Consider the following 20,962-nt stretch of genomic DNA (forward strand, 5'->3'; position numbering starts at 1 on the left):
CTCTCTCGCTCTCTCTCTCTCTGCGCAATTCTGACTTGCAAATAAATAAATAAATTTTTTTTTTTAAAAAAAAGCAAGAACAGCATCTTCAATATTTCCTTCTGACTACGGAGCCATGTGTGGTGTGCCCTGACCTTGTTTGTGTATCCAGTGCGTCCACTGCTTCTACCAATTTTACAGAGTAGCTTCTGTTCTAAAACACTCCGTCCTGGTGATGTGCCCTAGGTGCTGGCTACCGGGTTGCCACAGCTTCTGCCCCAGGCGGCCGCCTCCGTGTCGTGTCCGTGGCATCTTCCTCCGTGATCCACACGGGTGATGACCGTGGCTGCCCAGGCCTGGGCTGCAGTGGTGGTGGGACTGCTCCCCGAGCTGGGATGCAGCTCCCCTAGGCGGGGCAGGGTCCCTGGTAGCTTTGTGCACACGGCACCCAGCTGTGCCCAGCAGTGGGGACGGTGCCTGTCTGTGTCTGAGAGCCACACGGGCAACTTCCGGGGGCTTCTGGGAGCTGACCGCTCCGGCAGGTCTACCCAGCTGTTTCTCTGGACCAAGGCTGGGTGGCTGAGGTCCAGCATCCGCTTCTAAGAGCAGCAGTGGGCTGAGCGGCTGAGGACAGCCCTCTTGGCTGCTTCTAGGGACCCGGGGAGGATGGGGCAGGGCGGCCCAGCCGTCTCCCCGGGGACTTGGCACACACACTGAGCTGTTCAAGGTCGGGGGGGGGGGGGGTTGGTGCTTCCCGCTCTTCTTCCCAGGGGACTTCTGCAGAGGTCTGGGTCCTTTGGGAGCGGAGGGCAGGTAGGCGGGGCCAGCCAACTGCTTCTGGGGCCTCCCGCTGGGCTCAGAGGGCTGGGTCCCTGGAGCTGCTGGGAGTAGCTGCTTCTCGGGACCCCAAGTGGGCAGACGGATGGGGAGGGTACAGCAGGGGCTGGGCTGTCTTCAGGGGGCAATGCAGCAGTGCAGGGGGCAGCTCCCCAGGCTGGGTGGGGAGCCTGGCGGGGCCTCGGTGCTCCCCAGCAAGAAGTGGCCCAGCGGTCTTGTGGTGTGGGTGGGGTCCGCGGGGAGACCCCCGCTCACCTTTTTTCACCAAGCGACATTCCTCTTGGCTCGGGTCCATCTTGACAGATAGAATGGCAGGGGCTGTGTCTCCCTCTGCTCTGCACACCTGGGCTCACCCTCCTGCCTGCTCCCCAGTGGCTGCCGGAGGTTGGGGGAGGGGAGCTGGGGGCGGGGCCCAGAGGTAACCCCCTCGCCCACGCCCACTGCCGCAGGTGGCAATCCCACTGTGTGTGGCTGGGCAACTCATCTCTCCTTGCTATCAGACCAACTCCACCGGCTTCCCAGGAGCCTGGGAGCCTGGACGGGGCTGCTCCCGCTGGCGCCCCTGTAGGGGGCGATTGGAGGGTCTCCCTGGCCGGCAGTCGCACACCCACTCACAGCGCAGCCCCCTCCTCCGTCATGGAGTGGCAGGCAGGTTCCTGGCTCGAGCTGGGAAGACTGAGCTAGGGGTCTCAACAGCTGCCCTATGGCTCCCGAAACAGCCCTGGAAACCCCCACCCCCTGAGTTTCCCACGGAGCCTCCTTCCTCCCTGCTGAGGAGCGCTTATCCTGAGCGCAGACCCTGGCCCGTGCCAGCCTCAGCCCTGGAGAGAACGTGGAGCTTCGTGGATGTTTCTCTACTGCCCTCTTGTGTTCGTTTCTCATATTGCAGCAATCCTAAAAAAAAAGTGGGGGTTCGCCAAGTACAGAAAACACGAATTCCCCCCACTGCAGCAGAAGGAGGCACACAGGGATGCTGTGTGCCTTGGGAAGGTTTAGTCTTACTGGACATAGGACTTCCTGCTCCAGCGCTGCGTTAAACTGTTAAACAGGTACTGTGTAGTATGCACAGCGTGGACAAGCTGAATCGGGGTACCAGCTACCCTACTCTTTACCAGCCCCAACCCCACCACCACCACTGCCCCTCCCATCATGCCCAACACCACCCCAAATTTGGAGCGATGAGACGACACCTTTTAAATGGAAGTCAGTAGGCTCAGCAGCGAATGGCTCAGATTAGTACTCCACGAAGGTTGTAGACAATGAACTTAAGTGATAAGTTTATTTTGCTGCCAAATTTTTTGAAACCTATGAATAGCTATTATTACCTCATACACAGTTCCCGGGAACTCTCTGAAAACTCCTGGTCAATTTGTACAGGGCTTTGGATTTTGCAAAGACCTTTCAGGAAAATACTTCATGATCGAAACCTTGCCATAGCCCTCAGGGGAGAGAAGAAGCCGTCGCCACCCGCTTATTCAGTTTGCTTTTGAGACTTTTAATACAGAAAAGTGCAGAAGGTGATGTAACAAGCACCAGCAGATCTGCCACCCGGAACCAGCACATTCTAAGGAGTTTGCATCCACATTCCAGATTTCTTTTTTTTTTTTACAGAAAGAACAAACAAATGCACCCCACACAAAACAGGAGTTCTCTTCCTATCTGTGCCCTGTCCCCATTCCCCTCCTTCATTCCCAGAGATGGCCTTTTTATTTACAATTTTGCATACAATCCATGTTTTTATAATTTTCCTATATACATACATTATAGCATATTTAATATATTTAATATATGCACACGTATGCTTTTCACATGTCATACAGAATTCTGTTTCTTTTTTTTAAGATCCATTTATTTATTTGAAAGTCAGAATTACACAGAGAGAAGCAGAGGCAGAGAGAGAGAGAGAGACACAGAGAGGTCTTCCACCTGCTGGTTCACTCCCCAATTGGCTGCAATGGGCAGAGCTGCGCCAATCTGAAAGCAGGAGCCAGGTGCTTCCTCCGGGTCTCCCACGCAGGTGCAGGTACCCAAGCACTTGGGCCATCTTCTACTGCTTTCCCAGGCCATAGCAGAGAGCTGGATTGGAAGAGGAGCAGCCGGGACTCGAACCAGCACTGATACAGGATGCTGGCACTGTAGGCAGCGACTTAACCTGCTACACCACAGTGCCAGCCACTGTTTCCAGTATCGTTTCACGTTGCTGAACAAGGAGTTGTTGCAGTCATTGGCAGCGATGTCATGTATTCCCACAAAGGTTCATACGCTGTCTGGTACCTACCCACGCCCCCTTGGCAGTGGCACTTGGGTCAAGGCCAGGGCTTTATCACTGTACCCAATAGGACTGTGAACATCATTAAACAGGTTCTTGAAGCTCACATTTGATCATGAAAGGAGGCGGGGTTCAGAGGGAGGCAGAGTGGAGACCTGGTTGTTCCACATTGCTCTGTGTCTTTTACACAAGTTCCCTGCTGACGCCTGGTGTGGTCCACATCTCATCAGAGACTAAGTGGGGGTCCATGCTGTGGCACGGTGGGCTAAGTCTCCTCCTGCAGTGCCGACATCCCCTGTGGGTGCTGGTTCAAGTCCCCGTTGCTCCACTTCCCATCCAGCTCTCTGCTGTGGCCTGGGAAAGCAGTGGAAGATGGCCCTAGTCCTTGGACCTCTGCACCCACATGGGAGGCCCAGAGGAAGCTCCTGGCTCCTGGTTTTGGATCAGGCCAGCTCTATCCATTGTGGCCACTTGGAGCGTGAACCAGCCAATGGAAGACCTCTGTCTCTCTTCGTCTGTAATTCTACCCCTCAAATAAATAAATAAAATCTTAAAAAAAAACATTAATTAGCTGATTCAAGCTACTTTTGGCAAAGGCAAAGTTCTGAATGAGCACCATTTCTCTTTTTAACAGCTGCACGGGTCGATCGAGTGGGACGGCGTCTCCAGTACCATCTGTCCTAGGCTGAGCTAGAACTGTGTCCCCTAGACTCCACCTTCTCCTAGCTTCCCTCAAATCCTAGTTTGCGATTTCAACTTTCTGTCCTGCTTTTGCTAAGTGACGAGGAGTCACAAGTTTATCTGAACTAGATTTTCCACAGATGTCAGTAGAACTTCGCATGGGGGTAGGGGGCTCCTCCTCCGCGCCCAGGCGCTCTGTCCCCTGCCCCCCCCCTTTCAGGAGAGCCGCCAGCTGCCTTTGGACTGGAATGACAAGTGAGCAGGGCTGTACTTGCCTGAGGCCTGCACCTGCTTCCCCTGAGCTCCAGGGTCCTCACCGCCCGCCGTGCCTTTGCGGGGTGCCATGCGCTCCCAGCCCCTGGCCTTCTCCCAGCTCCCTCACTTAGCAGAAAGCTTCCGTGTTGCTCCCCGTCTTCGTGGAGGAACGACACAGGACCCTGCGCTGTTCTTTTGTCTGCTCGGCCCTCCCCGGGTTTGCTGCTGGTTCTTCCCGGGTTGGCTACCGTCCCTTCCACCTCCGTGGAAGGGCGGTTCCCCCTGGCCGCTTTCCCCACTTCCGGCTCTCTCGGGGGGCTGCTCAGATATTCGGATAGATGTTCCTGGTGCATGTTGGCTCTCTCCTCCTTTATAGTCCTTTTCCACCAATCCCAACTCTGCTACCCACACGCCGAGTACGCTACTCTCCTCCAATCAGGAGCAGGTCCTACAGTTTATTGGTTGAACTGGAGGCAGCTGTGTAGAAGCTGTTACCTCCTCTCCCAGCGCCATATTGTGGGAGAGCAGATGCATAGAATAAGTCTTAATTCCAGTAACTTAGTCTAGTCCGAGTTGCTCCCAGTTTCTCCCCACACTTCCATGCCTTGCTTTTCACTAAAATTAATTCACTGACTTGAGGAAGTGGTGCAGGATCCCTGAACCCCACACTCTTGCGGTCCGGTCCTTGGTCTCCCCATTGGTGCTTGGTCCCGCCTGGGGTTTCCTCCAGCGACCCCGACCCAGAGTGACAAGTCCCTCCTGGCTGCTTTATTTGATCTGAGAATGTTCTGTTGTCCTTTCCTGCTAATCCTCACTCTCAGCCCAGCTGTACACAAAGGCTATAGGGGAGCCCAAACAAACAGCAACAAAGGCGGAGCAAAGGTGTCAACAGGCTTATCAAGTTCCTGGAGGGGGTGCCTGGCGAGAAGCCCATTTCACAGATGTGCGAGACAGGCTGTGTCAGCCTCTGCAGAATCACACCAGCTCGGCTGATGGCCAAGGTCAAGGCTTTCCGCATTACCCAGAAGCCCAGTGGTGAGCTGGGAGGAGCTACCAACAACAGCCTCCAGCCTTCTGGGACTGGAAAAACAGGCTCCCCTTAACCTGGCTCCCCTTCTTGTCATTCAGTAGAGCTGGGTTCCACCCACTTGTGAGTTTGCCCCAGAATGTTCTTTCTGCTTTCTTGTCATTTTGCTTAAGAAATGTCTAGATCGGGAAAAGCCCGAGCATCTACGCACCCTGGCTCTGCCTCTCCAATGGTTGTCCTAGAAAACACAGAATTTATTTTTTTTAAGATTTATTTATTTATTTGAAAGAGTTACACAGAGAGATGAGAGGGAGAGAGGGAGGAAGGGAGAGAGAGAGAGAGGTCTTCCATCCGCTGGTTCACTCCCCAGATGGCTGCAACAGCCGGAGCTGCGCCGATCTGAAGCCAGGAGCCAGGAGCTTCTTCCAGGTCTCCCATGCGGGTGCAGGGGCCCAAGGACTTGGGCCATCTTCCTCTGCTTTCCCAGCCCATAGCAGAGAGCTGGATCGGAAGTGGAGTGGCCGGGTCTCGAACCGGTGCCCATATGGAATGCCGGCGCTTCAAGTCAGGGCGTTCACCCACTATGCCACAGCACCGGCACCAAAAACACAGAATTTAAAGACTCTCCCTCCATCACTGAAACTGAGCCCCGGTCCCTAATGCCTTTGATGCAGACTTTATCTGGCCCCAGTTCTCCCTTCCTCTGACTCCACTTTGATACAAGTCAGCTCCTTCCTGAACATGAATGCGCTGAGTTGAAGGAGTGGCGCGTGGGTCAGGGCTGGCCCCCAAGACCCCAGCTCACAAGACTCAGGATGCAACGGTCGCCTCCGTTAGTGAGTGTCCTAACCTACGCTTCACAGGAACCCAGGCCCCGCTCACCTGCAGGCCCCTGCAGACCCCATTTGTCATCATTGCATCTTCTGAAGACCTTGCTGGCCAGCCTCCTACCACTGACCAATCAAAGGAAAGCCACGGGTACTGTGGACCAATCAGAGACCTGTATGCAAATACATCATGCATTGCTCAGGCTCTGGCCCGCCCCAGTCCCCCAAGGCGCGTGGGGGATTGAGCCATAACTGCTGGTGTCAGTGACTGGATTGCTCTGTGGGGGTGAGCAGACTCGCTCCTGGAGGGTTCTACAACATAAGCACGCAGCCAGAATAGAAACCTGGGAGCTGGTGCTGCAGCACAGTGAGTTAAGCCGGCATCCCATAAGAGAACCAGTTAGAGTCCCGGCTGCTCCACTTCCAATGCAGCTCCCTGCTAATGCGCCTGGGAAAGCAGTGGAAGGTGGCCCAAGTGCTTGGGCCCCTGCCATCCCCATGGGAAACCCAGGTGGAGTTCCAGGCTCCTGGCTTTGGCCTGGCCCAGCCCTGGCTGTTGCAGCCATTGGGGGAGTGAACCAGCAAATGGAAGATTCTCTCTCTCTCTCTCTCTTTCTGTAACTCTGTCTTTCAGAGAAATAAATACACCTTTAAAAGAAAAAAAAGAATGGAGAGCGCAAAAGTAGGAGATACTCCAACGTTAGAGTACAGAGGCCAGTTAAGGGGGGGATGGGAAACAGGGCTGTCAGGCGGGAAGTCAGAAATTCACCGAGTGCTAAGGCAAACAAGGCTGCACGGAGAGGAGCGAGAGGAGCGCAGCAGGCTCCGGCAGCCTCAGAACCACGCCTGGAAGCAGCCCAGGGTTTCACACGGCCAAGCCCTGCCCACACTTGGCAGGTGGTCCCAGCCTTCTCCCCAAGGAAGGCACCTTTAGGGGAATCTCCTCTGCCCAGCTCCGGGTGGGCTCCCCACTCTGAGAACCCCAGGTAAGGAAATCTTAGATGGGATTTTACCTATTTCACACCCAGCACACGCTTTGTCCGGGAGGAGAGGGCAGAAGGAAAAACCAGGGAAGAAGTGGACCCCATTTCCCTTATAAACCCCAGCGTGACACACAGCTAGGCACCCGTTCTCGGCCCCGTCTGGAGAGGTGCCCGTCCGTTGAACCGTGCTCCCTCGCTTCCCACTGCTCTGTCTCACCTCTGAATTCCTTCTTGTGCGAAAACAAGACCCGCCGTTCCCCTCATCTCCGCTAGCAGGTGCAGTCAGTGAGCATTCAATCCAAAGTGGCCCATGGACCTCGGCTGCCAGGGAGCTGAACTTGACACTTGGAAAGGAGGACATGGATGTGTTCCATGCCACATCTCCCAGCATACCACAGGAAAGCCCAGAATACAACGTCACAGATACTGGATTCAGAACAGCACCCACATGTGCTATAGGAGGCACATTTTTTTTTTCTTTTTTTTTTCTTTTTTCTTTTTTTTTTTTTTTTTTTTTGAGACAGACAAAGTGGACAGTGAGAGAGAGAGACAGAGAGAAAGGTCTTCCTTTGCCATTGGTTCACCCTCCAATGGCCGCCACGGCTGGCACGCTGCGGCCGGCGCACCGCGCTGATCCGAAGCCAGGAGCCAGGTGCTTCTCCTGGTCTCCCATGGGGTGCAGGGCCCAAGCACTTGGGCCATCCTCTACTGTACTCCCTGGCCACAGCAGAGAGCTGGCCTGGAAGAGGGGCAACCAGGACAGAATCGGGTGCCCCGACCGGTACTAGAACCCAATGTGCCGGTGCTGCAAGGCAGAGGATTAGCCTAGTGAGCCGTGGCACCAGCCAGGAGGCATATTCTAATCCATGCCAGGCTACAACCAGGGCGCTGAGTCTGCCAGGAGGCAACCACGAGTCTCTCACTGCTCAGTAGTGAGAACTGGCTGCAGGTTTTCGCTTGTCTGGACAGGTACCCGCCTCTCCCCAGCGGGCTGGACGTGTCCTGCGGATCCCAATCGACCACGGAGCTGCGCCGTCCCTTTCTGGGTATGGCCGCAGAGAGCTGCTGTCCCTGAGATACACAGGGGCGGGCAACGTGGCGCAGTGGGGTAAGCTGCCACTTGCAAGGCTCACATCCCAAATCGGAGCTCCAGTTTGAGTCCCGGCTGCTCTTTTCTGACCCAGCTCCCTGCCAAAGTGCCTGGGAAGGCAGTGGCAGATGGCACGCGCCAACTCTTGGTCTTTGGGGCTGAGCCCAGGTCACCCACCCAGATCCCTGATTACAGGGGATTTCTCCCAGGACTTCCAGTCTCTCCTGAATTCTGTCGCAGGGGGCAAATCATTAAGTCACCTTTATAAACACATCTCTGTCTTGATGATCCGGAACCTCAGGAGGACTCCAAGTTCCTCTCTCTTCCTTGGGCACTTCTCCATCTCCTGGGCAAGCTCATAGATGGGCTCCAAACCCCACCTGCCAGGAGCTCAGGACCTCGTCCCAGACCATGCATTAGCCTCCGACAGACCTGGACTCAGGTCAGAAGGTCAGACCCCCCAGGCACCCTTTCTGCTCAAGTGCCAACCCGCTCCCAGCACAGGGCACAGGTGTCACGGCACAGATGTCCCCAGAGAATCTGGGGGCAAAGCGAGGCAGCATGTCCTGTTTCTTTTTCTCAAATATCCTGGGAGAGAACTTGAGAACCTGCAAAGCCTCGTCCGTGTTTATGCTGCCACCAAAAATGCTCCACCATGAATGGAGATACAAAGGTGACGTCTGGCGTATCTGAAGCGTGAATTTCTTGCCAGTTATAGCACCACTGAACCCATGCAAAGGGCCCTCATCACAGTGACCCCCATCGCCCAGAGGCCCTTCTTTCTTAAATTCAACTTCCATGTCACCTATCCTACACAACTGCACCCTTCCTATGTTTTAAATTTTTACAGAGTACCTCACTGTACTTTCGTCTTTAAAAATATTTTTTTAGGGAGGCTGATACTGTGGTGTAGTAGGTAAAGCTGCCACCTACAGCACCAGGATCGCATATGGGCGCCAGTTCCTGTCCCGGCTGCTCCACTTCCCATCCAGCTCTCTGCCATGACCTGGGAAAGCAGCAGAAAATGGCCCAGGTTCTTGGGCCCCTGCACCGGGAAGAAGATCCTGGCTCCTGGCTTCGGATTGGATGGTCACAGCTACAGCTGTTGTGGCCATTTGCGGAGTGAATCAGCGGATTGAAGACTTTTCTCTCTGTCTTTCCCTCTCTCTATCTGTAACTCTACCTCTCAAATAATAAAATCTTTGAAAAAAATTTTAAATACAACCTTTTTTTAAAAAAAATGTATTCATTTGTAAGACAGAGTGAAAGAGAGGGAGAGACCGAAAAATATCTCCTGTCCACTAGTTCACTCCCCAAATGCCTGCAACAGCCAGCGCTGGGCCAGGCCAAAGCCAGGAGCCAGGAGCTCCATCTGGGTCTCCCACAGGGGCGGCAGGGACCCAAATACCTGAGCCAGCTTCTGCTCCTTCCCAGGGGCATTAGCAGGGAGCTGGATCAGAAGCAGAGTAGCTGGGACCCAAACCAGGCACTGAAGTGGAATGCTGGCATGCCGAGTGGTGGCTCAACCCACCACACCACCACACCCACCACCCAAACCCCCAAATCTTTAGCTTCAAAATTTGTTTCTTGGGGCCAGCACTGTGGCGCAGCGGGTTAACACCATGGCCTGAAGCACAGGCATCCCATATGGGTGCCGGTTCGAGACCCGGCGGCTCCACTTCCAATCCAACTCACTGCTATGGCAGAGAAAGCAGTAGAAGATGGCCCACATCCTTGAGGCCCCTGCACCCATGTGGGAGACCCAGAAGCTACTGGCTCCTGGCTTCAGACAGATGCAGCTCTGGCCGTTGCGGCCAATTGAGTAGGGAACCAACCGATGGAAGACCACACACAGTCTCTCTCTCTCTCTCTGCCTCTCCTCTCTCTGTGTAACTCTTTCAAATAAATAAATAAATCTTAAAAAAAAAATCTGTTTCTTGTGCTCTAACCCTGAAGCTCTAGGTGTTAAAATAATATTTCTTCTGTATAGGCTACTTCATTGATCAAAACAAATATTTGATAAACAGCAATCATTTTATTAAAAAAGTAAAATCTTATTGCAAAAATCTAACGCCAGCAATGGGGCAGGGTTTTATTTTCCTTCCATTGACTCTGGGGTGAATGATCACAAGGCTGCCCGAGCTCTTCTGAGCAGAAATTCTACTTTCTGGTTTCCCGGGTTGAAGACGCTATGAGGAGTCCCCCAGCGCTGCACAAACCTGAATTCAGGCAGGGGGCACACAGGGATTGGCAGGGACTTCAACAAGGTTGTGGCAAAGAGCCAAAAGATAACTTTTAATTGGCAACCATGCATTGTATTTCCATACTACACATTTTTCATTAACTTTTTGAAGACGCCTCACTCACATAAACTTCAAAGGGTATTTTTGCACCAAAAAAACCACGTATCTTTTCATTCCATTTCCCACGAACTTTTGTAATCTTTTACGTATCCTCAGAACTTAATTTCAAAGTGAGAGGAAAGAAATACCATAAAAAAAAAGTACAGGCCGGCGCCGCGGCTCACTAGGCTAATCCTCCGCCTAGCGGCGCCGGCACACCGGGTTCTAGTCCCGGTCGGGGCGCCGGATTCTGTCCCGGTTGCCCCTCTTCCAGGCCAGCCCTCTGCTGTGGCCAGGGAGTGCAGTGGAGGATGGCCCAGGTGCTTGGGCCCTGCACCCCATGGGAGACCAGGAAAAGCACCTGGCTCCTGGCTCCTGCCATCGGATCAGCGCGGTGCGCCGGCCGCAGCGCGCCGGCCGCGGCGGCCATTGGAGGGTGAACCAACGGCAAAAGGAAGACCTTTCTCTCTGTCTCTCTCTCTCACTGTCCACTCTGCCTGTCAAAAAAAAAAAAAAAAATTAAAAAAAAAAAATTAAAAAAGTACAGGGGCCGGTGCTGTGGCATAGCAATTGGCTAACCCCATGGCTGCCATACTGGTAATCCCAGGTGGGCGACGGTTTAAATCCCGGCTGCTCCACTTCCCATCCAGCTCCCTGATGATGGCCTGGGAAAGCAGTGGAAGACGGCCCAAGTGCTGGGGCCCCTGCATCCACATGGGAGACCCAGATGCAGCTCCTGGCTCTTGGCTTTGGCCTGGCTTTGCCCTTGGCCATTGCGGCCACCTGGGGAGTGACCTAGCAGATGGAAGACCTCTCTCTCCGACTTATAAATCAATAAAATAAGCGTTTTTGGGACAGCAACAGCAAGGACACTCGCCAGCCTATCCCTGTTTGGGTTCCCCTGGCAGACTCAGCCCCCTCCACACGGCCCCGCACACAGCCCCTGGCCGTCACCTGCCGTGACTCCAATCATCTGTGTACAGACACGGGCTCCCCAGCCAGCTGGCGGCTCCCCCACAGCAAAGAAGCGAGGACACAGTCAGTCTCCAGGCCACTCACACTTCCGTTTTATTAGCCATGCTCCCACCCCCAGGAGGGGCGGAGCCACCCAAGGGCCCCCAGTCACCAGCAGGGTCCTCCCCCAAGGGGTGCACGCACCACAGCTGTTCCAGGGCCAGAGGCGCCCCAAGGAGGCAGGGCGAGCACCCAGTGCACCTGTCTCTGCCCACCGGGAGAAGCTGGCCGGAGTCCTGGGCACGAGGGGTCCCTCCCACCAGCGGGGTCTGGCTTCACTGCCAACACCGGTGTGGCACGCAGGCACACGGCAGGTGTGATGCCTTGAGGCCGAGGTCCAGGCCCCTGCACGGAAGGCGGGGAGCTCTCCCCACCCCCTGCCCCAACACCAGGCTGCACCCAGGGGCCCGGCCGCGGCGCTAGGAGTGCACGGCCCTGTTGAGGGGGCGCCGCTCGGTGAAGAAGCTCTTCAGTAGCAGCACCTGGCTGAGGCTGACCACGAACAGGGCGATGGTCTCGCCCACGGACCAGTAGGAGACGCGGCTGTTGAGGTCCTCGGCTCGGGCCCGGTCCTGGGCCTCGCGGAGCCGGTAGTGGGTCTGTGAGTCGATCACCGTCTTCAGGGCCTCGTGGATGGTCACGCAGGCGGACTCCATCTGGGCAGGAGAGACAGGCAGTCAGGCGGCTACCCCCGAGCCAGCAACAGCAGATGCACCGACAGGCAACCTCCAGGGTCCCCTCCGCGCGGTGCCTACTGGGGGCCTGGGCTGCGGCTCTCGCGTGGCTTCGTTGATAAGCCAGGGCTCAGAGAGGTCCCGCACGCTGCCCGGAGTCGCACAGGTGCCACACGGCAGTCAGCGTCTGACTCCAGGCACGGAGCCCCAAGCCTAAGCCGTTCAGCACGGCCCTGCCTTGTCTTCTTTCGAGCTCTGGACACCCTGGGGAGGCACGGGTCAGCCCCCTGTTACACAAGGCCGACCCACTGCTCACCCATGACCCTGATGAGCACACCGAGGCTCCAACAGGCCACCTGGACTGCTCAAGGCCACACAGCTAGTAAGCAAGAGACAGTGAACCAGGCCAGCGTTAATGCTGGAGCCACTGCCAAGGCTACTGCTCAGCTGCTGCCCATGGGCCTACATACAAACACCTGACATGCTTCCCACGTTCACAAGACACACGCAGGCACTCACACACACACACAAACACGCACACAAACACGCACACACAAACACGCACAAACACACACACAGGCACGCTCGTGAGTCACACACACAGGCACGCTCGTGAGTCACACACTCAGGCACGCACACACACTCGTGTGCCACACACACGTCACAATTTCCTGCTGGAATATTCTGTGCTGCTTTTTATTCTTTTTTAAGATTTTATTTGTTTATTTGAGAGGTGGAGTTACAGAGAGAGGTCTTCCATTGCTGGTCCACTCCCCTAAATAGCTACAACGGCCAGAGCTGAGCTGATCTGAAGCCAGGAGCTTCTTCTGGGTCTCCCATGCAGGTGCAGGGGCCCAAGGACTTGGGCCATCTTCCACTGCTCTCCCAGGCCACAGCAGAGAGCTGGATCGGAAGTGGGGCAGCCGGGACTCGAACCAGCACTCATACAGGATACTGGTGCCACAGGCAGAGGCTTAGCTCACCATGCCACAGGGCCAGCCCCAGCAGGCAGAATTCTAAAAGGGTCCCCTACCAAGGCCACATGGCAAGATGCCCCGCCCAGTTCCAGGAACCTGTAACCATGATGGCCCGTCACAGCTGTGACTGAGCCGTGTCCCACGGCACAGCTGACAGAGACAGGGTGACGGCCCAGGGCCTGATCTGCTCACACCGGCCCTTAAACGTACAGCCCGTTCTCCACCAGGTTGCAGGAGGCAGAGGAAGGCCTTGGGGGCTGAGGGCACTGCGGCCAGCCATGAGACAGCCTGACCTTGGTCCCACAGCTGCACGGAAGGGAACTGCATCTGCATTGCAAGAGCCTGAGAGCAGATGCCCTACAGCTCCCAGGGAAGATCCCCGCCTGGGGTTCAGAATCCGGCCACGCCTGCCCAGGCCCAGAGCGCACAGAGGCAGGTGTGAGGCGCCCGGTGGCGATGAGTTAGTGACCAGCAATACGCCTGTGGAAGAACCCAGAGGCAACCGCGGGAGCACCACTGCCTGCAAGGCCTCCAAGATTTCCCAGGAGTGAGTTCTCAGGCTGCAGGGGCCCCGGATGCACCTGCCAGACACCTGCGCACCTGCCGAGCTCCACAGGCAAAGCCGTGTATGGAGCAGAGCGCGGCCTGGGCCGCAGTCAGCCCCGGCTCCTCGCCCTCGGCCCCCGCCACCTGTGCACCCACAGACGCTTGATCCTGAAACACCTCCCGAGAGAGGTTCCAGACGGGTGCGGGGTGCAGCGGGCTAAGCCACTGCTGGTGTCCAGCCTGCAGCCCATACTGGAGCGCTGATTCAAGAGCCAGCTATTCCGCTCCCAATTCAGCTCCCGGCTAATGCACCCTGGGAGGCGGCCAAAGATGGCCCAGGTGCTTGGGCCCCTGCACCCACGTCGGAGACCCACGGGCTTCTGGCTCTGGCCATGGCCCAGCCCTGGCTGTTGCAGCCATGTGGGGAGTACACCAGCAGATGGACGCTCTCTGTCTCTGTTTCTCTCTCTGTTGTTCTGCCTTTCAAGTAGATGAAAGTAAATAAAACAAACATTTAAAAAGAAAAGTAGATTCCAAGGGGGCTTTCCAGTGCCTGCCGGCTTTGATGCCAACAGCTGCAGGAGGCCTCTCGGGCACAGGGCCCTGCCCCTCCCAGCTTGTCGGCAACACTGCCCGAGCGCCCCAGTGCACGTCGACCATCATGGAGATGGAAGAGGGGGCTCCACCGGGAGGGAATCAGGCCTGTGTCTCCAGCCTTCTTCCAGGATCCAGAAGTCCTGGCGAGGAGGGAGGGAGGGAGGAAGAGGGGAGAGGCCAGACACCACGGGGGGCCTTGCTCTGGACGCAGGCGGTGGCACCGCACAGAGGGCCCTGGGCCTGCAAGGGCACACCCTGGGACCAGCGCTGTGGCAGGGAGGGAGCGGGCCAGCTCTGGGTGCTGACGCAGCACCAAAGGGGACTGTGCAGCACCGAGGCCTGCCAACGCCGGCTCCGCCCGCTTTCTGCTCCTGTGGCATCAATCACACTGAGCGCGGGAGCTTCACGAAGCAAAGGCGCTCAGACAGGAAGTTCATGGTCCGGCGGCTGCACCTGCTCCGCACCTTGCGCCACCTCCTAACCCAGCGGCCGGTACCACGCAACAGGGCAGCAGGGAGACCGAAACTGGGGGTCGGCCTTGCTCGCCATCAGCCCGCCCCATGGGAGTACATGCAGATCCGGGAGGCCAGCCCATTCCCCAGAGATGGTCATGAGTCCCCACTTGGAGCGATAACCCCACGGCCCCATCACCTCCCGCGAGGTCCCACCACTACTCCCAACACGTGAACCCTGGGGGGACAAAGCACAGCCAGACCACGGCACCCCTTCAGGGCGTGGCACAGGCCCCCCAGGAACACAGGCCCCTGGACTGGAGTCTTCAGGCTACTGCCCCCAGCCTGCTTCCTGGCCAGCAGGAAACCAGCCAAACCCGCCTGCTGGGAAGAGAGGCCTAATATACGAAAACCCCGGGGCCACGGGGCCTGGTTCCCCGGAGGTTTGACCCCCCACCCCGCCACAACCACCAGTCCCGGCTGCCTTCCGCATCCTGGAGCCTGGCAGGGAGCCTGGCCGCCGCTCCATCCGTGCCGGCTGTGCCTGGGGCTGCATTGTCCTCCTCTGCTGCCTCCGCCACTGGCTGACGTCACGGCCAGCAGCCCTCACCTCACCAGGGCCTCTGTCAACACAGGACTTGGCTCTGTCAACTCTCGCAGAATTCAACGGCAGGGCAGTGAGCACTGGGCTCAGGGCAGCGAGCGGTGGGCTCACGGCAGCGCTGGGGGAAACCCTGCATCCTTCCACGATGGGCAGGACACCTTGGCCCCCCGCCCCCCCCGGGGATCCGCCCAGGGGCTCAGGAAGCTCATTGCCCGGCAGCAGCCCCCTCCTGGCCGTGCCTGTTCCTCGATGCTCGGTCATCCTGACCCCGGGCCCCCTGGTCTCAGCCAGGTCACAGCAGGTCCTGCTCTTTCCTCCTAGCGTTCATCTTGGTGCCAGAAAGCGTGGCCTCCGACCCATCACTGTGCTGCAAAAGTCCAGGCAGGGGGCGGGGGGAGGGAGTGAGAGGACCAGTGCTGGCTGCAAGCGGCAGATGAGAAAGACCGTGCCCCAAAGTGTCACCTGCGCTTCCCCCGAGGTGGGGCAGGGACGGGTGAAGTCAGAGGCAGCTCCCACGGTTTCATCACTCACCAACACCAATGGCCAAAGACCGGAAGACCTCACACACTACACACTCCCTTGACAAGGTCTTCCAAGAGCCGCCACGTGGCCAGGCTCAAACCCAGCACTGTGCAACGGGACTTCCTGTGCCTGGCCACAAGCTGCCCCTGACCAATGGCAATGGCACTGTAGCACCAAGGGGGAAGTGACTTTGTAACTCTACACAGGCCAGGCTGCAGCAATGCAGCTCTAGCCTCTGCTGCCTGGGGAAGGTGGGGGACCCGGCTCAGGCGGCACAGGGCCGCTGGAGTGTACTGCAGCCGCAGAGTAGCGTGGCACAGGGCCACCCCGCACGACAGCCCAGAGGCCATCTTGGCCTCCTTGAGGACCCAAGGTGCCCCAGTGTTGGCCCTCAGGAAGGAAGGGGCAGGCGGCTGCAGATGGAGGACCGCCAACCCCGGGAGCAGGCTGGCGGGTGACTCTGCCCTGCCACGGGGTCACGGGGCTCAGCGGGGAGCGCCCAGCCCGGCCTGAACCCGCCAGCCTGCCTCGCTTCCAGCTGTGCCACCTGACTGGCTCTGCTCAGCGGGACAGGAGCAGAAGCGGGGCACGGGGGCAGGTGACTTCCTAGTGGCAGGGGGGCCTTTCTCGTTCACTGCAGGTGCAGGGCCCTGAAGGTCTCAGGGTAGGCACAAGGATGACCATGAAGAAAGAGCCTGGATCGCAGAGTCACCCCAGGGAGGAAAGGCCCCTGCTGGGAGCTTAGATTAAATCTTGGAACTAACGCACCACGCAAAGCAGACGGCTTGTCTCTACAGTGAATGCATATGTACAAGCAGAGAGGCCTGGCACATGGGCACCCAGGGATCAGAGAGGAGGAACCGGCCAGGCCTGCCACCCCTAGCGCCCACTCACCTGGGTGAGAGCTGTGACCTTGTTCCCCATGTCTGGGAGGATGGGGGGCTCGTCGCCCACTTGGAAGTCGAAGTAGACGGTCTTGTGAGAAAAGGTGGAGAACTCATTGCTGAAGCAAAACTGATAGACGCCCTTGACCTCGGCCTGGTGCGTGAAGCTGTCGTACTGCTTCTTGGTCTCCCTGTAGATGGTGTTCCCCAGGGGGTCCTCCACGTGGCAGTCCACGTCGTAGTGGCCTCCGGCGATGACCTGATGACCACAAGGCATCTGCTGTCACCAGAGGGCTCCCCCCACCACGGCAGACCCAGCACCAGACACAGAGGGCAGGCTCCACTCGGGCACCTGACCACCCAGCGCCCAAGGCAGGGGCGAAGTCGCTTTTCTGCGCGAGGGCAAGTGGCCAGGGCTCAGATCTGAATCCCGTCCACCCTTTTCTTTCTCCCCTGCCCCTGCAGCATTCATTCATTCATTCCCGAGGAGGGAATACACCCCCAGGAGGGAGCCAAGGACGCTTTCGGAAATCAAGAGGAACAGGAAACAGAGACGCCCAGGAAACTGTGTGTTATCCTTGTTCCCTACACAGCGCCAGTGCTCAGCTGTGAGACCCTGCCCCAGGTCCTGGAGCCTCTGAGGACCCGTGTCCGTCTGGGAGCGCCCTTGTCACACAGCGGGGCCGAGGATGCGCGGGGGACCTCACGGACGCTCTCCGCGCTGGCCACCTGCTGGACGAACCCTCAGATCGCAGCAGAGCGGCCGTGGCGGGGCAGAGGTGGACAGGTGGCTCTGCCGCCGGGTCAGGAGCAGGTGCGGTGCGGGCCGCCCCTGCTGCTCCTCCCTTCAATAAGAGACAGGAGCCCCCCAGCGCGGGGCCGCTCTGATTTGCAGAAGGGGTCCAGGAGTGTGTAACCCAGAGCTGCCGATGGATCGCAAGGGAAAGGCCAAAGAGACGGAAGAGTTCACAGGGCCAGTGCCACGGTGGGGCGGAGCCCTGGAAACCACTCCCTCCGCACTCTGTTAGGCGGCCAGCAGGAGCCACCACCTGTTTCCAAACTGGAAATGCCCTTTGTGTCCCCCTAAAGGCTCCCAGACGCGGGCTCCCCTGCGTGTCCGTGGCCGGGCGGGTTTATACCCACACCGGACGCCCCTCGGGAGAAGAGCCCTGCCTGGCAGTCACGCACCTCCAGCCACGCTGTTAGCCAACCACACTCAGCCATTCAGCATCACGACAAAGGAGTCCCTAAGCAAAGCCTCCAGTGCCTCTGACCACTGCCGCCGCCGCACCGGCTCACTTCTGCAGGTGCCAGCCCGCAGGCGCTCGGCCTGCAACCCTCCCTCTGCTCACCGCAGACCCCCGGCCCAGACCAGCCCCAGGACACCTCTGCAAGGGCGGGCAGAGCAGGAGCCAGATGGCCAGCGCGCCCCAGCACGGCCCCTGGCACGCGTCGCCTCCTTTCCCACCTCGCTGCGCCGACCCCTGCTCCAGCAATCAATGCGGGAGAAGACAGAAGAAAAAGCCACATTAACGATGAAACCACTCCCTCTCCCTGCCGTTCGCAGCGCCCGGCGGTCCAGGAGCTGCCTGGGGCGGGCTCAGAGCCTGTGTCCAGCACATCACAACTGGAGGACCCACAGGAGATCACTCCAACTCCCCAGGGTGCGGGGCCGGGGCATCCCCCATTCCGGCCACGCACCTGCGCCGCTGACCGCTCCCCATCCCCACCCCTGGTCCGACCCAGGGGGGTCTCTGAGGGACCCAAACATCTCTCCTCCCCGGACGACCGCCGGTCTCCGGGCCACCCGCGGCCCTCTACGGCCTCCGCGGGTCAGGGCGCGGGGCGCAGGTGCGAGGCGGGCGCCGCCCGGGCCCCGGCCGCACCTGGTAATCCAGCGAGAACTTCACGCCCTGCTCCACGTCCTCGTGGAAGCACTGCTTGGCGTTGTCCGGCAGCTCGAAGGTGAGCTCGGCGGCGCGCGGCCGCTCGGCGCGCAGCAGGAGCAGCAGCACCAGCGGGAGCAGCGCGGAGGCGGCGCGCGGGGCCGCGCGGCCCATGGCCCCCTGCGTCCGACCCGTGCGCTGCGGTTCGGCCTCTGCGCCCCTCGGCAGCGGCGGAGCCGGGCAGGACCCGCCAGCACCGACGTGGCGCGGGCGGGCGGGCGGGCGCGGCGCTTCCGGGCGGCGGCGGTTCAGTGCGCAGCCGCGCGCTCGGGGACCCGGGGAGGATGCGGGGCGGGGTGGCGGCGGGGGTGGGTGCCTCGCCCTGTGCGCGTGCGCGCTGGCGCCGGGACACGCCCCCTCCCCCGACCGCGGGGCTCCGAGGGTTCGCCCCGGGGAGAACGCAGCGCCGCGCGCTCCCGTGCGTCTGCAGACACGCGGGACCGAGCGCCCCCCGGTCGCAGCCTGCCCCGTCCCGCCTCTGCTGCAAACGTTTGCCTCGGCCTTGGAGAGCTGTCGCGCGTCGGCCCCCCTGCAGAATCCCGAGGAACCTACCAGAAGGATTTGCAGCATTTGAGACCGCGAGGACTCATTGCCAGAGCCGAGACTCCCCGAGCGAGCGGCGGGAATGGGTGTCTGTTATTGTGGGAGGAGCCGAGGGCATCCTTGTCATCACGGGCAGGGGCGGGTAGCAGTCCACGCAGGCGCAGGGAGGGACCCAGGCTTCCCCGGCTCGGGGGCGGAGGTCCGGGTGTGAGGCTGGAGCACACGGCGGCCCTCGGATGCTCCTTGGCCCGCCTGCAGGCGCTGCTCTTGCGTGGGGTCTGCGCCAGGCCCGGGAGACTGGGGCTGCTCTCATCCCTCCGGGAAATGTGCGTGAAAGCTTTGGAGAACGCCAGCTGCTTTTAGGGTCTTCGAATAGAAATGGGTCGCGATGCGGAGCTGGAGCTGCTGGGGCCGACTGCTTCCCGCTGATGCGCGCCCTGGGAGTGCGCAAGTGATGGTGCAAGGACGTGGGTCCCTGACACCCACGTGGGAGACCCGGATGGAGTTCCAGACTCCTGGCTTTGTCAAGAACAAGCTGTTGTGGACATTCGAAGAATGAACCAAGGGATGGAAAGGTATTCTCTCTCTCTCTGCCTTCCAAACAAATGATAAATCAATAACAATTTTTAAAAGATTTTATTTATTTGAGAGGTGGAGTTACAGTGAGAGGGAGAGACAGAGAGAGAGGTCTTCCTTCTATTGGTTCACTCCCCAGATGGCCACAATGGCCAGAGCTGCGCCGATCTGAAGCCAGGAGCCAGGAGCTTCTTCCCGGTCTCCCATGTGGGTGCAGGGGCCTAAGAAGTTGGGCCATCTTCTACTGCTTTCCCAGGCCACAGCAGAGAGCTGGATTGGGAGGGGAGCAACCGGGACTCAAACCGGCACCCATGTGGGATGCTGGCACCGCAGGTGGAGGATTAACCTACTGCGCCACGGTGCCGGCCCCATGAATAAAAATTTTTTAAAGATAAGTTTACTTCAAAAGATTTTGAAATTCATCACAAATGTTTGATAATATGCATTTTCATGAATTCCCAAGACTTTCTCATATAAATAAATTTCAGAGTTTTTGGTGTCAAAATCAGCTCATCTTTGAACTCAATTTTCTATCAATTTTTGAGGTGCCACGGTAGACTGGGTCAGCCACTGGTCACAGGTGACCCTGATGACCATGCTAACGTGTATGAAAGCAACCTGTAGGCTATTGGACAACAGGCGTGCAGAATATACTTACAAATAAAATATACTGGCATTCCCTATGCCAGATTTGGGAGAGGTATCAGTGGTGCGCCTTGAAGTTCCTTCCCTGGTTTTGTCCTATTTAGCATCATTTTTTAGTGACTGATAGAAAACCCGGAAGTATTCATCCTCAACTCAAGATGTCACCAAGTGGAGACACAAATGAGAGCCCAGAGACCATGAGCACCAGGGCCGGCCTGGGAGCGAGGCCAAGGCTGAGAGCTGGAAACACAATCGGGACTGCCCAGGTGCCCTGTCTGGATTCCCTTTCCAGCCCCAGCTGCCGTGCAAAACGCACAGTCTCTGGAGCGTCTCGCGGTCTCCCAAGAATCACCCCCAGATTGCAGATTGTCAGAACAGTCTCAGCCCACAGCCCACCACAGACCGAAGCAAGAGGCAGGACGTCCGTCCTTTGGAGAGACTTGTTTTTCAAAGGCGCATTTGCTTGCATCTCAAAGAGGGAATTTTGTTTATTTGACAGGGAGGGGAGAGAGAGAGAGAGAGAGAGAGAGACCATCCGTGTGATCACTCCTCCACATCCGCCCCGACCGGTCTCCACCAGGCACCGTAACCTCCACTCTCTAACCTGAGAGAAGCCTTCTGCTCCCCCAAGAAGCTTGCCTGAGCCCGTTTCGTTAAAGTGGCTGAAAGCAGACTAATACGCCCCTCCAAGA

At 58.2% G+C, this 20,962-nt stretch overlaps 1 protein-coding gene across 2 annotated transcripts; it reads right to left on the reverse strand.

The window, feature by feature from the left end:
• Positions 1–11,335: 11,335 nt before the first annotated feature.
• On the reverse strand, positions 11,336–19,198 carry TMED3 (transmembrane p24 trafficking protein 3). Of its 2 annotated transcripts, none has more exons than XM_089309542.1 (3): positions 19,059–19,198; positions 16,571–16,819; positions 11,336–11,960 (listed from the first exon to the last, which is right to left on the reverse strand). In XM_089309542.1, exons 1-3 carry the CDS (start codon positions 19,074–19,076, stop codon positions 11,724–11,726), a joined length of 504 nt encoding a protein of 167 aa, XP_089165668.1. In that variant the 5' UTR covers positions 19,077–19,198; the 3' UTR covers positions 11,336–11,723. The 2 variants fall into 2 exon arrangements, with proteins under 2 accessions (XP_089165668.1, XP_008246659.2); XM_008248437.5 differs by lacking the exon at positions 19,059–19,198 and adding an exon at positions 18,447–18,714.
• Positions 19,199–20,962: the final 1,764 nt, after the last annotated feature.

Source organism: Oryctolagus cuniculus, chromosome 12 (assembly GCF_051225735.1).
Source record: "Oryctolagus cuniculus isolate XC-2025 breed Fujian yellow rabbit chromosome 12, ASM5122573v1, whole genome shotgun sequence".
In the NCBI taxonomy this organism is placed as follows: domain Eukaryota; kingdom Metazoa; phylum Chordata; class Mammalia; order Lagomorpha; family Leporidae; genus Oryctolagus; species Oryctolagus cuniculus.